The sequence below is a fragment of the Marmota marmota genome, unplaced genomic scaffold, assembly GCF_001458135.2.
Source record: "Marmota marmota marmota unplaced genomic scaffold, marMar, whole genome shotgun sequence".
In the NCBI taxonomy this organism is placed as follows: Eukaryota; Metazoa; Chordata; class Mammalia; order Rodentia; family Sciuridae; genus Marmota; species Marmota marmota.
Window position 1 is genome coordinate 9,001,129 of NW_026000249.1, and position 14,098 is coordinate 9,015,226.

General features: G+C 42.2%; 1 protein-coding gene across 16 annotated transcripts in view; it reads right to left on the reverse strand.

Annotated features, from left to right (window-relative positions):
- Window positions 1–2,436: 2,436 nt before the first annotated feature.
- Sh3kbp1 (SH3 domain containing kinase binding protein 1) overlaps window positions 2,437–14,098 on the reverse strand; it is a 279,242-nt gene continuing 267,580 nt past the window's right edge. For 11 of the 16 annotated variants that reach the window (XM_048796352.1, XM_048796353.1, XM_048796357.1 and 8 more), the window contains 4 exons: window positions 13,780–13,908; window positions 9,265–9,533; window positions 5,854–5,917; window positions 2,437–4,925 (listed from right to left, as the gene is read on the reverse strand). In XM_048796352.1, the coding sequence (XP_048652309.1) occupies window positions 4,884–4,925; window positions 5,854–5,917; window positions 9,265–9,533; window positions 13,780–13,908 (504 nt within the window). In that variant the 3' untranslated portion in view covers window positions 2,437–4,883. The remainder of the gene's footprint in view (window positions 4,926–5,853; window positions 5,918–9,264; window positions 9,534–13,779; window positions 13,909–14,098) is intronic. The other 5 variants (XM_048796358.1, XM_015488069.2, XM_048796356.1 and 2 more) reach the window with 1 other exon arrangement.

Consider the following 14,098-nt stretch of genomic DNA (forward strand, 5'->3'; position numbering starts at 1 on the left):
AAATCTTATTACTGAAAAAAGGACAATGAGAAGCTAATATTATGCATAAAAATAAAACTATATATACTGAATGACCTTGATTATTAGAGACCCAAACAATTAAAGGCAGTTCTGACTGAGATTGGGATCATTCCTGCCTTCTCTTTATATTTTTTGTTTTCTACTTTGGGCACAATATAATAGTAGCTTCACAATCAGAAAAAAATTGAACAAGTGACTGTATTCTACATTTGAACTTACTGTAGTCATCACTCTGGTCCACTAGATGTTTTTAAAAGATGAGAGATTCATTGGTAAGGCTCTTGTTAATAGGCCCATCCTCAGCAATGTGAGGTGTCTGCTATTACCATGAAAGTTGTCAATTTGTTTTGTCTTATCATCCCATCCCAGATTCTCAGCACTAGATATATTGCTATGAGAGTAGGTAAAATCTACCTCCAGGCCTGAAGCTCCCTTTGATATGTCTCCCTCTTTCAATCCAGGTCCTTCTCCTCATTTCAGATTCACTTCCTCCAAGGAGATCAACCTGATTGAGAACAAACAATAACATTTTCCAAGTCCCGCTCCCAGGACTCAGGCAGGGGGATGGGTGGCCCTTTCATACAAGTGTCTAAAATACCTATTCATCTGTCTGCTTTCAGCATTCAATGGCAGAGCTTCAGCCCCAGCTAAATTATTGGTTCTCCAATTGAGTCTAAGAAATAATCATGAAACTTAAAAAGAATCATTCCCATTTCTTAAGACAACTGTTTTTCTTTGGGGGAAATAATCCTGGAAATGTTATTATTTCTTCATGGTTTTTGTTTGTAATCCCAGTGGCTCAAGAGGATGAGGCAGGAGGATCACAAGTTCAAAACCATCCTCAGCAACTTAGTGATGCCCTGAGCAGCTTAATGAGACCCTGTTTCAAAATAAAAAGTATTAAGGCTGGGGATGTAGCTCAATGGGTAAAGCACCTCTGAGTTCATCCTCAGTACCAAAAGAATTGGTTTGCAAACCCCTTAAAACTTATGAAAATATAAAAAAAATTTGCACTTTCAAGGCACCATTCTATCAAAGAGCTCAAAGCTTGCTAACAAAATTGAATTTTCTGGAGAACTAGGAACATAGGTGAAGGTTATTCTATAAGTTAATTAAACTTATTATATTACCCTTTAAAGAGATGGCACCATGAAACTGGTTCATCAGGAATTTAGCTTTTCTTTCTTTTTTTCCTCCTCAGAAAACTCTATCTACTAGATCACCTTGTTCTATTGTTTGGTTGAAATAAGTTGTTACCTACTGCTCTAACAAGAAAAAAGGAACAGCACATTTTTTACTTTGAATTCCAAATTCATGAACATGATGAATACATACTACTGTTTGCATGAAGAGGCTGCCTCTGTGACCACTTCGCTTTGTGAAAGAGTGAAAAGGCATGAAATAACGCCCCCCTCTGGGGAACCTGCATGTTCTGCATGGGTTCTTGTTGGCTTCAGGTGTCACCTAAGCTGCATGGGATGGGGAACCAAGTCTCAGTGACCCTAAGGAAGGAACAAGGAAACAGGCAAGGTTCATCCCTTTAAGAGACTTGATCCCCCTTTCAGTCCTTTTGCCACTGTCATTTATTTATGGATGGGAGGGTTTTCTCTGCCTTGGCCCTTACCAAACCAAGTTTGGGAATAGCAGCTCAGTTCCCAGCCCTGGTCCTAAGAACCTAGCTTTCCCTCTGTTGAATGCCAAAATTAAGCATGCTGAACATCCATCACCCATGCCTGTTTCTCTTTGTTCTGTTTCTCATTTGTACAAAATCAAAGGGAAATGCTTTTCACCAAGCCCTCTTGGTGCTGAAACATCTTAATATTAATCTGTGAAAAAAAACAACTAGAGGAACAAACTTTAATCTTGGTGTGTGTGTGTGGGGGGGTTAGGACCATAATGACCCCAGGTTACAATACAAAAGCCTCTGTGACACCTGAGGATTATTTTTATACAGACCATGGCAACTCTGAACAATAAATTATACACCCTGCAGTTTTCCCATCAAGGAGCTGCTTATGAAAGGAAATAAACCTTGCCATTACTAACCAGAGATACACATGTGATGATAGATACAGGATGTCCTTATGGCAGAAAATGAATCATGTACTTGTGTGTGCTCCCTAGAGGGCCTTACATGAATAAAAGTGGCTTTACACAATTATTTGAATAATGATAATTTAATGATTTTTTTTACACTAAAAAAGAATGAAAACCTAACTAGCATTTTCTGCTTAGATAGGAATGTAAAATTGAACAATTTAAAAAATGGAATTCATAGGCACAGATTTTAATGGGTTATTTCATGTCTTCTAAGGACATTTCTATAAGAGTAATCAAATTGTGTAAAATGGAGAAAAAGGGTTTATGTTCCAAGAAACCATTCCTCTTGGGCCATGACAGCTTTGAACAAAAATATTTTCACAAAATTTCATTTTAATCATCTTCTTTTACAAAGCACAATACTTAAGACTTTTCTAAATACAACTTTAGAAAATGAAGCAAAAAAATAATCTCCATAGATGCTTGGTTGAGTCCATGCTGAATGCAAAAGAATTTTTTTTTTCAAAAGTGATACTTTCAAGCTTTTCAATATTCTTGATGGGTCCATTCTGCCAAGAGTAAAGATGGTGGCTGTGTGGCCAGTGGCTCATCCAGTTCCATGATGCAGAATCCTCTTGCTTGTTAGCCCAAGGGGCAGTAATGAAGCTGGATATGCCAACTTCTCTTTCTACAATCGCTTCTCCCTCTCTTTATACAAAGGAAGCCAATGGCCTCTGTGAGGAGAATACATCAGCTCTCTACATTCCAAGTTGCTAGTGCCCCATGAGGGTGCCCCAACATCTCAATTTAATTACTAACATTCCTATTCTGTATACACATTATATAAAACTATATCATCAGGGATTTTCTTGATGAGTAAATGAAAAATTCAAACACTGAAGAACCCAATCCTCTTTCTTATATTAGGTGGTGGGGAATCTCTGAAGGCTTCAAGTTTAATGCAGAAAAGCTTAGAACAGTCAAGGGGTACAGGAATGTTTTATGCTGCCGTGAGAAACTTGGTGCTTCTGGCTGCAAGCACACTGAGACCAAGACTGCTAAAAAGGCAATATATTCAGACATGGGAATAAAGGGTGTGAGGTTTCTTTCTTAACACACTCCCTTTCCTTAACTGTGTTCCTCCCTGCTCAGGAAGACCAGGGCATTGGGGCTTTGTAAATACTGAGAGGAAAGTAATGGCCTCAATCAGAATGGATGAGTATCCAGGCAAGGGCAAGGCAAGGGAAGGGAGAGAGAAAGAGAAAGGAAGAGACATTTATGTGTTATACTTCCAATGATGAATAATGTGAGTTTTTGCATCATTCCTTCACTGTTATCAATTTTCATTTATCACGGCTACGTAAAATCTGTTAATGTTTCGTTGTTTCACTATAAAACTCAGGAATTAGGCAAAGCAGCTGCTTAGAAACACATCAAACATCTTTGGGGGCCATTAAGGGACCACATCCTCCATCTCTACCCCTGAACAATCGTGCAATACAGTATGCCCCTTATTTTCAGCTAAGGATGAGAAAACAGTTACATATTCTAAGGCTGAACTGTTCATGTGCTACAAAGATAAAGCAGATAAGCAAACATCACTTTCCTTAGGAAGGAAAAAGCAATTCCATAAATGCAAGAAAGATCCAATGGCTATACTTCAACAAGACCCTCCCTCCCATTCTCTTGGACTTGAGGAAGGGGTTACAAGTGAGCAAGGCAAATGACATTATGTGAATACAGTTTAAACAATAACACACACAGATAACCCAGTGCAGGAAATAATACAACTTTCCCCCCCTTGTTTTCATTTGCATTTTACTTTTATTTATTTTTGCTTTAATAATGCATATTCTGTTCACGCAAAAGGTGCAAAGGACAGGAAGCAGGGGTTTAACTTGGCTGATGAAAAATCAAGCAGGGATGACATTTCTAGTTTCATGAACAACCTAAAAGTAGGAGGAACTGAAAAAGTCACAGCTGGTACCACAGAGCCCAACTTCTCAGCTATCTCCTCTTAGGACCTTTGGCTAGGGTGAGAGAAGCTGTGAAGACAGTGGCCTCTAGTGGACTTAGATAAGTGGCAGATTTTTCTTTCTTACTTTTTTTTTTTCTTTTTTTGAATCATGGTAGCTGCATCACAAAAGCTCCAATCAAGAGGGTGGTAAAAAGAAGGCACAGATCATTGCAAATACCAGATTTTCTCTCTCTCTCTCTCTCTTTTTTTTTTGTAAATATACCATCATATATAAGCTAAAATTTCTCTTAGGGTGGCGGGGTCTGCTGGCAGGGGAAGGGATGGGTTGGATCTAAAATTGCATATGTAATAGAATCCTAAAGGGGAACACAAAGCGAGGCAGCTTTCACCTGAAGCCAAAGAATAAGACACTCGCTTCTGACTAGGTGTAGTACAAACACTAGGGGCATCAGTGACAAAACATGATTAAAAACTCATAAAATTATAAAGCTTGTAAACGAATAATCTGAAGTTACATTTTATTAATGGAAAATATCATCAAAATAGTACCACTATGGACTAAACTGCCTGAGTTTTCGTTTCGCATGAGATCTCAAGGTAGAAAAGCCTCTAGCACAATTTGCTCTAAGTCACAACCAGTGCCAGACCCAGGACTACACCATGGGGAAGATTCTCCTCTTGGATGGAATTTGTGTTGTGCTATCAAGACTTTTGTGCTAATCTTTCAAACAGGGACATGTTGAGGCAAACCTTTAATCTTTTGGCACAAGATTATTTTGGCTGGGGCAGAAAATTTGAGTCTTGGACTCAGGATGAATAATGAGACATCTCAGTTATCAAGTATTCATTTTGATTGAAGAGCTTTCTTTATGTCATTCACTTCCATCTATAAAAGGAAAAAAAGAATCAAACAAAATTATAATGAATTGGCTGCTTTCATAAAAGTTGAAGACAATCAACCTGCTCAGTGGAAAGAAAATAATCAACCTGAGAATTTCAAAGGTGAAATGACATCTGAATGAAGAATCAATGACAGTGCTAGAAATGACATAAGCCTTAATAACAGGTACACAGGCACAATGCACTAGGAACAAAGTAGATGTTTTAATTCTTAGGCTACTTGGATCCAAAGTTTGTCAAAAGCAGCAAGGATTCCAGTTTCCTGACACACTGGACCATCTTACAGTGTCAGAAGGCAGCTTGATTGGCCCAAGGGGGTATGTGTAAGCACCTCCAAAGTAATGGTGAGTTTACCTATCCTTTCTTTGAATAGCATGTGTCTTCATCACTAAGGGCACCAACTAGATGAAAGTTGAGCATTGACCTTTGGTCAACTGGAATGCCCACATACTCTCCACCATTTGGTCATGGCATAGTTGAATCAGAGGCTAGAGAGGGACAGAGCTCAGATACCCTGGCAGGACTGATGTGACCACCAGAGAGAGAAGTAAAGAGATGAAGAGGAAGTGCCAAGTATGGACAGCTACGGTCTCTGAAGTCCCAGTGACCATATGATGGAAGCCAGATGGCAACGGGGCCTCCTCAGCTCCGTGTCCTCTGGCAGGTACTATGATGAAGTCTTCTGGAAACCAGAGGGAGTTTTTCAGAGAGGAGACATTTAAGATAAATTCCACATGAGAAGCCTCACTGGGGGGATGTTTACTGATGTTCCCCTTCCCCAAGACCTTCTGGAGTCCAGGAAAGGTTGGGTAGTAAGACTATACAATTCTAAGAAGATTGTCACAAAAAGTGCCTCTAAATCTGCAGAAAAGTAACAATCATTTATTTTAAAAATAAGGCCCTGATGGACCCACCTGCAACCGAAGCCGGATTTTCTTCTCTTCATCCAACTCTGACAGTAACTGCTTAATCTCTCGTCTGAAAAGCAGACGGCAATGGAATTAAACAAAAGCCCAATAAGAGACAAGAAACATCTTATTATCATTAAATCCATTTGTTCCTTTTACAAAGAAAATGTGGACCAAACAGATTTTCTTTGCATTATTATTGCTTAAGATTTGTTTCAGACAGAAAGGCTTGACATTATTTTGGGGCCACCAAAATATACAGCCTTCCAATGGTAAGTCTAGAAATGATCTTTGAGATTCCTTAGTCCAACCTTCTCCCAAAAGGAGAAGATGGGGAAACCGAGGCCCAGAGTGCCTAGCCTGACTTGCCCAAAAACCAGACTCCAGGTATCCAGGCTCATATTCTGTCCTCTTCCCTCTAATTATTCCTTTGTAACAGAATACTGGTCTTCAAATATAATTACAAAATACCACTCCATCTATACTTCCTTCATTTTCTACAGAGTTTTAAATGAATAAAAAGTAACTAGTATGTTTTCACCGGGTTTTACAAAATCCTACAAATAGTAAGATTCAAAAACTTGGAGGTGAAATAACTGAATAAACAATGTGGCAAGCATGTTGGAAAGAAAGCAGACCTGAGTTAGGATACATGGCCTATACCTTTTCCAACCTTAAACAATGAAGTGGAATAAAACCAATCATCTTGCAAAATCATGGCTCTATACATGGGATACTGCAACCATCCAAACACTGGTCTGAGAGCTATGTCCTTTTTAAGATATCAAACACTTAATTCTATATGTACATTTCCATGAACTGGGTTGGAAACAGCACAGTAACAGTAGCAGTGATACTGCATTTGCTCATTTCAGGTAAATATCACAATGGTCACTGTACTTGGAACAGTACCCTAGCACGGCTGTAACACATTATCTGACATTAACCAGTTGTGACTCACTGCTATACTTATTCAAGTACACATTATGTATCCATATCTCAGTGGGAACCACCTAGGGCTTAGGAAAGAAGTAGAAGGTGAGATCCTAAATGAATGGCCCAATCTTAGGAAGACCATGTCAGGCAAAGCTAAGTCTGGGTAGGGGAAGTTAGCTGGAGAAATTGGTCCAAAGAAAATGACTCAGCCTTAAATTAATAAAAGTGGGTCTAGAAGGAAAAAGGAAGATGGGGAGTTGATGAAGAAAAGCCAGGGAAGAGTATGGAAGGTGAGCTTGCCTCTGAACACAGAGCACATTTGGGGATGGGGAGAGATGGCACAGACTTGAGGTGAATACTAAAAGCAAAGTGATACTAAGAGCTAAGCTAAGAAACTGGTGGGGACCCACTGACCCTAGGCATGAAGGACAGGCTGTAGAAGGTTATAGAAGGCTGCGAAAGGCAGGACTTGGAAAAGGGGCCATGGTGAGGTATTGATTCAAATGTTGGCTGGAGAAGGACCATTCTGGCTATTCACAGACTGCAAAGCATTTCAGCCATGTACATAGTAGCTCCCAGGCATCTCTTAGAGGGTACAATGGGCCAAAACCTCGGATACAGGAGATTCTGACAACCAATGCTCTGGGATGTCTTGGGGCCATGGGGTCATTGCTAGGCAAGGGACACACATTGTCTGGACATGAATGGGGCTTTGGGTACCCAAACCTGTAACCTCCAGAGCCATATAGGAGCTGGGGACTTTACAGAGTTAGGGACAGCCTGGCTGGTCTTAGGAGACTCTCTTAAGTACCAACCTGCCAGTTCTTGATATTTATTGGATGATTCTCCACTGGGCAGGAAGTTAGTCCAAGAGGCCCCAATTTCAACTGACATTACCCAACCTAAGTGGAACAGAACCTACTTAAAGTCACATTGCTCAAAGTGAGGGCTTTTGCCAGCCCCAGACTCCCTCCGAAGGGTGTGATTTCAGGTGTCTGGCCACATTTGCCCATACATTTCCTGATCACAAGGCAGCCAGGCACCAGGGGACACATTGGGCTGACCCACTAGGCTGCAATGCATACTCACGAGTCTGCTGTTCCCTCTGCTAGAGTGCTATGCTCTTGGCAATCCTGGATCATCTTTTAAAATCCTACTTGGAAATGCTTCCTTGAGATGCCTGCCCTAGTTCCCTCAAGAAAGAGCAAACTGATCTCTTCTGAGCGTCAGTTTCCTCAGATAAGTGCCCCCTATATCTAATCCTTCTACCAGCTTTGACATTGCAAACAGCATCCTGGGTGATACTGATATATGACACTTTTTTTGCTCACAGGTCTCTCTCCTCATCCAAGTTCTCCCTGAGGATGAGAGATGTGGCAAGAGAGTCTGTGTAGGCACACATGGAGAAAGTCCCCTACATCTCATAGTAAAAACATCTTGCTAAGTGAGAAGTCTCAGGTTTAATATTCCCTATATCTTCATATGTTATGGTTCCTCATACAGGCAAACTACTTCATCTGACAGCTAAGTGAAGAAGTTGCAATTTTTCTGATGCTAGAGGGAAAGCTGGCTGTTGGGCTTATTTAATAAGTGGTATATGTACTGCTATAGCTTGCATCTTGAATGTTTCCCAAAGGCCCATGAGTTAAAGGCTTGGTTACCAGCCTGTGGTACTACTGGGAGGTGGTGGAATCTTTTGGAGGTGGGGTCTAATGGAAGGAAGTTAGGTCATTGGGGGTATGCCCTTGAAGGAGATACTGGGACTCTGGCCAACTCCTGTCTTTTCTTTTGCTTCCTGGATGCCATGAGGTGAGCAGTTTCTTCCATCACATAATGTCGTCATGTACTTCCTTGCCACAGGCCTGAAGGCAATGGGACCAAACAACCATGAACTGAAACCTTTGAAACTATGAGCTAAAATAATTCTTTCCTCTTTCTTTTAAATTTTACTTTTTAAAATATTTTTTTAGATATTGATGGACCTTTATTTTTACTCATTTATTTATATGCAGGCTAAGAATCGAACCTAGTGCCTCACACATGCTAGGCAAGTGCTCTACCACTGAGCCACAACTCCAGCCCCAAGCCTTTCCTGTGTTAAGGTTGATTTTCTCAGGTATTTTGTCACAGTGATAGAAAGCTGACTAACACAGAAATACTGTATTTTATAGGGGATTTCAAGAATTTTCTTTTTAGGAACCTGCTAAGGGTATCAGTCCTTGCCACAAACTCATTCTGTATACCCCATGGCCAGCCTATGCCCTGCCTACACACAGTAGACTGAACATAAAAACACACAGCATAATTTAAGTATAAATTAAGCCTCTTGGGGTTCACACACACTCCAACCACTGCTGCCATCATCAGGGGGAGATCTGGCTCACTCTTTGGGGCAGGATGGGACCCAGAATTTCAGACCCAGGTCCTGGCCTAGTGGAGGGCCATCTAGAAGCCATGTGCAAAGGGTCTCTGGGCACTCACTTCTGCTGGTCCTTCATGGTCTCAATGATGCTCCTTAGCTCGCGGACCTGTGTCCTTAGCTCCTCCACAGCCGCCTGGCTGCTGGCTACAGGCTCCATCTTTGGTTTTCCTTCTGTGCTGAACAGAGATGGGGAGTTGGCTCTGTGTCCAGCTGTTCCCAAAGAGGACGACAGTGGGGAGGATGCCACCGAGGATAGAGAGGCTGGTCCGCCGCCGCCTGCTGCCATGGTCCCTGGCTTGGGCGGCAGGGATGCCTTGTTGTCAGACACCTGTGATGAGGGAAGGCGAAGAGGCTTCAAAGAAAGGGATTTGTGAACTGCATCTCCTTGTTCTGGTGAGTCAACCTTCCTTCAACATCCCTGTTCCCACTTCCTTCTGCATAATTCACTTGTTTATTCCTTCATCCAGAAACCACTAAGGGCTGATTTAGTGCAGGCCTGTCCCCAACCCAAGTGGGGGAATATGATCTTCTTTATGGATAGACAGTTTCTTACTGGTTTCATATACAATATAGAGATACCCAATTGCTTTCCAGGTATCACAAACTTTGAAAGTGAGCAAGACATTCGCCTGAGAAACCAGTGGAGTGCAGACAGACAAACAAATCAGTACACTGCAGATGAGGGGAAAGACTGCACAAGAAAGAGGAAGCACAGAGAGGTCCAGAAATTCATTTAAGAGGCAACCATCTCAGAAGGAAAGCAGCAGGAAGGAGCAGCTGACAGCCCCATATTGGAGGGGGCAGAAGAAAGAAGAGATGGTTGGAGAACGAAGATGTAGGAGGAGGGAAGGTCCTAGAAAAGGCCTTTCTTGTCTACACACAAGAAAGCAAAATGCATTCATGCTTAGTAGGTCACAGGGTGCAGGAGAGAGCTAGGGAGAGAGAACAAAGCTGGGGAGGGAGAAGGTGCTGGCTGAAAGGGCGAAAATGACTGGAGCCTGCTAAAGATTGCTGTGGACACAGAAGGGCCCGAGGGATGGCAGGAGCTGGAGAGAACTGCTGGGAGACTCACACAATGGAAGCCAGGAATAGTAAAGGTCTGACCTAGATAGTAGCCAAAAAGAATAGACAGATGTGGTAAAGTCAAGCACATCTAACAAAGCACCTGGTGTTGGGGTGGGTAGTAGGAGAGGCTGATGGAGTCCCAGTCCTCACAGAGGATATGCCCCTTGACCAGGGAGATGAGATACAGCCCAGAGGGTAAAAGAGGAAGTATGGATCAAGGGCCATAGGTGGGGAGGGAAGAACCAGGTATCAAGGTTGTCTCTTTCATAGAAGGAAGAGCCCATAGAAAGCCCAGATAATTATTTCTCTTTTAGACACATTGAATTTTAGGGGCCTGAGTGAGGGATGGCCACAAGGGGATGCGTCTGGTAGACACAGCCAGCAACTAAAAGAGTGAGTTGGGGTAAAGGGAGTAGAAGCCATGGGGACAGATAAGACAGAGTTAGAAGAGAAGAGGCCCAGTGGTGAAACCTAGGGAATGCCCAAGGTGAATAGGCAAGGAGAGAAGGGAGAGAGAACCCTTGACAACTGTGAAGAGTAGCAAGAGAGGGGATGAAGCAAGACCAGTAGAGGGACCTGGGTGATGGAAATCTCCTGGAGAAGTTTCTGAAAGGGGAAAAAATGGTTGAACAGTACATAAAGAGTGCTGAGAGGAAAACAGGAGAGCCCATTTGGTAGTGCAAGGGAGACAATAACACAATGAAGGCAGATTAGCTTCTGAACGGGAGGCGAGAAGTTCTGGCCAGCAAGTTGAGGATTCTTCCCGGAAATGTGTTTGAGAAAGGAAGATAGGGTGGAGGGAGGAGGGCATAAACTTGTTCAGAAGCCTCAGGAGGAGACATGTTAAAGGAAAGGTTTTGCTTGTTTTCGGATATGGCTAAGACTATGAGCTGCGTGATATCTGGGGGGAAGAGTCAATGGAGGGTCAGGCTGAACATGGAGGAGAGAGGTGGGGGAAGCCTGATGGAAAAGTGTCCTGAGAAAGCCAGGAGGGCACAGGACCTGGTACAGTCTTGGGAAGGTGAGGAGAGGAGAGAGGCACCTGGAAGGTCCAGGGTGGAGACACTGGCAAGGGGAAGTGAGTTGGTAGGCAGGTGGGGAGGAAGCAAAGTAAAGGGATAGGATGTTGGTAAGTGATAGAGAGGAAGCTGAGGCTGGTGGCGAAGCTTGGCACCACAGCCACGGGACTCCCTCCAACAGCAGGCACCCAGCCGGCCACCCCAGGGCATGTGCCAAGAAGGGGCTTGGCTGGCACAGCAGTGAGGAGGTAGAGTCTGGATTCAGGCTGTGCTAGAGGCAGAGACTGGAAAGAGTGAGCCAAAGCAGATGGGCCATCATTCCCAGCCTCTCTGCTCGCCTTTTCTCTGCCAAGTTACCATTGAGGAAAAGCGCTCTCTGCTGCCAGGCAGAGTGATCCGCCAGCCCGTGCTTTGTTGTTAGTAGGAGTTATAGTACGAGGGAAGAGGAACTGACATTTATGGAGTGCTGATCACATGCCGGACGTCAGCTCTACAATTTAAACAGGGATTAACTGGCACAAGCATTTCACCAAGCAGGAAACTGAGGTTTAGAGAGCTGGATGGGTAATTCCCCAAGTCTCATAGCTAATCACTGGCAGAACTGGGATTCAAGTCTGAAGATTTGTGCTCTCCTATTATTATTTTTTTGTTAACTACCTATTCTTGGGCTCATGCCTTCTCCCATTTTCTATCTTGCATCCTTTCGTACTTCTCACGACCTACGAATGCCCATTGACTTCAGGTATTCTTGAATCAATGCTTCTTTTGGCATTTCCTGTATGACTGGCTCTCGTGGCCCATTTCAACTAACAAGTGTTTTTAAAGCTCTCACAGAGTATAGGTCACCACACTCCCTGATAAAATTAGTTCAAGTGGAATTTCTAGAAGCATTGAAAAATACAACCTGACAACTCCAGGGAAGTGAAATAGGCTAATGGAATAGAATTGCAAATCAGAAACACAAAAAGCCATTATCCACCACTAGATGTCACTGTAGAGACACCCAGGGATGTCAGAGAAAACCAGAAAAGAAAAAGGGGTGGTGATGGTGGTGGGCTCTAAATTCAATTTCAGTAAATAGAATTCTTTATAAAGAAAGAATGCTTTGGTTTTGTGGATAGTTAAAATTGATCTGTTTCATAGGATCATGTTTTGCTTACTGTAACAGATTTTAAGGAAAAAAATACATGTAAATTCTTAAATCTATGAAAAGTGGTTAAGTGCCTCTAGGTTCAATCCTTGTACTCCCCCCACCAAAAAAAAAAAAAAAAAAAAATCCGTGAGAAGAAAAACCCCACATAATCTTTGACTTCTTGGGCTATTTCCTGCTTCAAAAGACTAGTTCTCTACTTTTAGACAGTAAGAGATTGCTAATGTTCTGAGAAAATAATCCCAAATGACTGTTTTTTTTAAAGTAACAGAAAATGGAATTTTTAAATCTTGGTTCATATTCATAGGCAGAACAGAGATTGTATAGGGTGCTTACTCTTCAAAAGTTGCATGGAGTAGCTAACAATGTCTTTTTGTGTGTGTGATTCTGGGGATGGAACCCTGAGCCTTGTGTATGCTAGGCAGATGCTCTACCACTGAGTTACACCCTCAGATATCCCTCTTTTTTTGAGTCGAGGTCTTGCTATGTTGCCCAGGCTGGCCTCCAACTCTGAGGCTTAAGTGATCTTCCTGTCATAGCTTCCCAAGATCCTAATACTACAGGCACATACCACTGTGCCTAGCTATGTCGTCTTCTTTATTTCTCACAAATAATTTACTGTCCTTACTAATCCCTGGGATCCCTGGGCATGCAATGCAATTAAAATATTTTAGATTATAAATGTATTCTAGAACATGAATCAAATCAGCTTTAAGAGGCCATATTATGGCTGGGTACAGTGGTGCACGCCTGTAATCCCAGTGGCTTGAGAGGCCGAGACAGAAGGATCACGAGTTCAAAACCAGACTTAGAAAAAGTGAGGCACTAAGCAACTCAGTGAGACCTTGTCTCTAAATAAAATACAAAATAGGGTTGGGGTTCAGTAGTCAAGTGCCCCTAAATTTAATCCCTGGTAAAAAAAAAAAAAAAAAAAAAACTTCTAATTATAATTTTTGGCCAGCTCTGAACATAAAAGATAAGATCTGTGAGAAGAAGAACACAACATTTAATATTTACTGTAGTCTCTCTAGAAACCTGAAGGCTTTTAAAGTTGTTTTGGTTGTAAGGGCATTTGTGATTGTGTGTGTATGACAATTTGAAAAGGGGTTCCGCTACAAGAGAAAATGTAGTAAATAAATCGCTGAATTTGAGCTCACTGATTCTGCCCAGTTTGGGACACTTTGTGCAACATGCCTCAGAGACTTTGATGACTATAGTAATCACTGTTACTAAAGAATGACAAACACCTGCGACTGTCTGTTTATCCTGCTTTGGTTTATAACCCATCGTTAGTGCATGCATGAAAGGGCAGGGACACCTCACCCTGGCTGGTCACTCACTTGGGATATGGTAACAGTCTTTGAAGTCTTCTTTGACACGTCTACTCCTCTGTGCGCAAGCGAAATGTGTTCCTCTTTATCTTCTTCGGGACTTGGGGAGTCAAAGATATCGGGGCTTGAAAGGGAGGACTGGATAAAGCCAAAAGAAAATGCTTTTGTCAGAATCATACCTTAGCTGACAGCTTTCGTTAATATGATGCTGTATGCTTTTCAAAGCACTTGATGCTTCTATTTTCTCTGTCTCCCCACTAAAACCCTGTGAGGCAGAGAGTGCTAATATCTATGTACAAGAGATAATAAGAGCTGATTATTGGCAGGT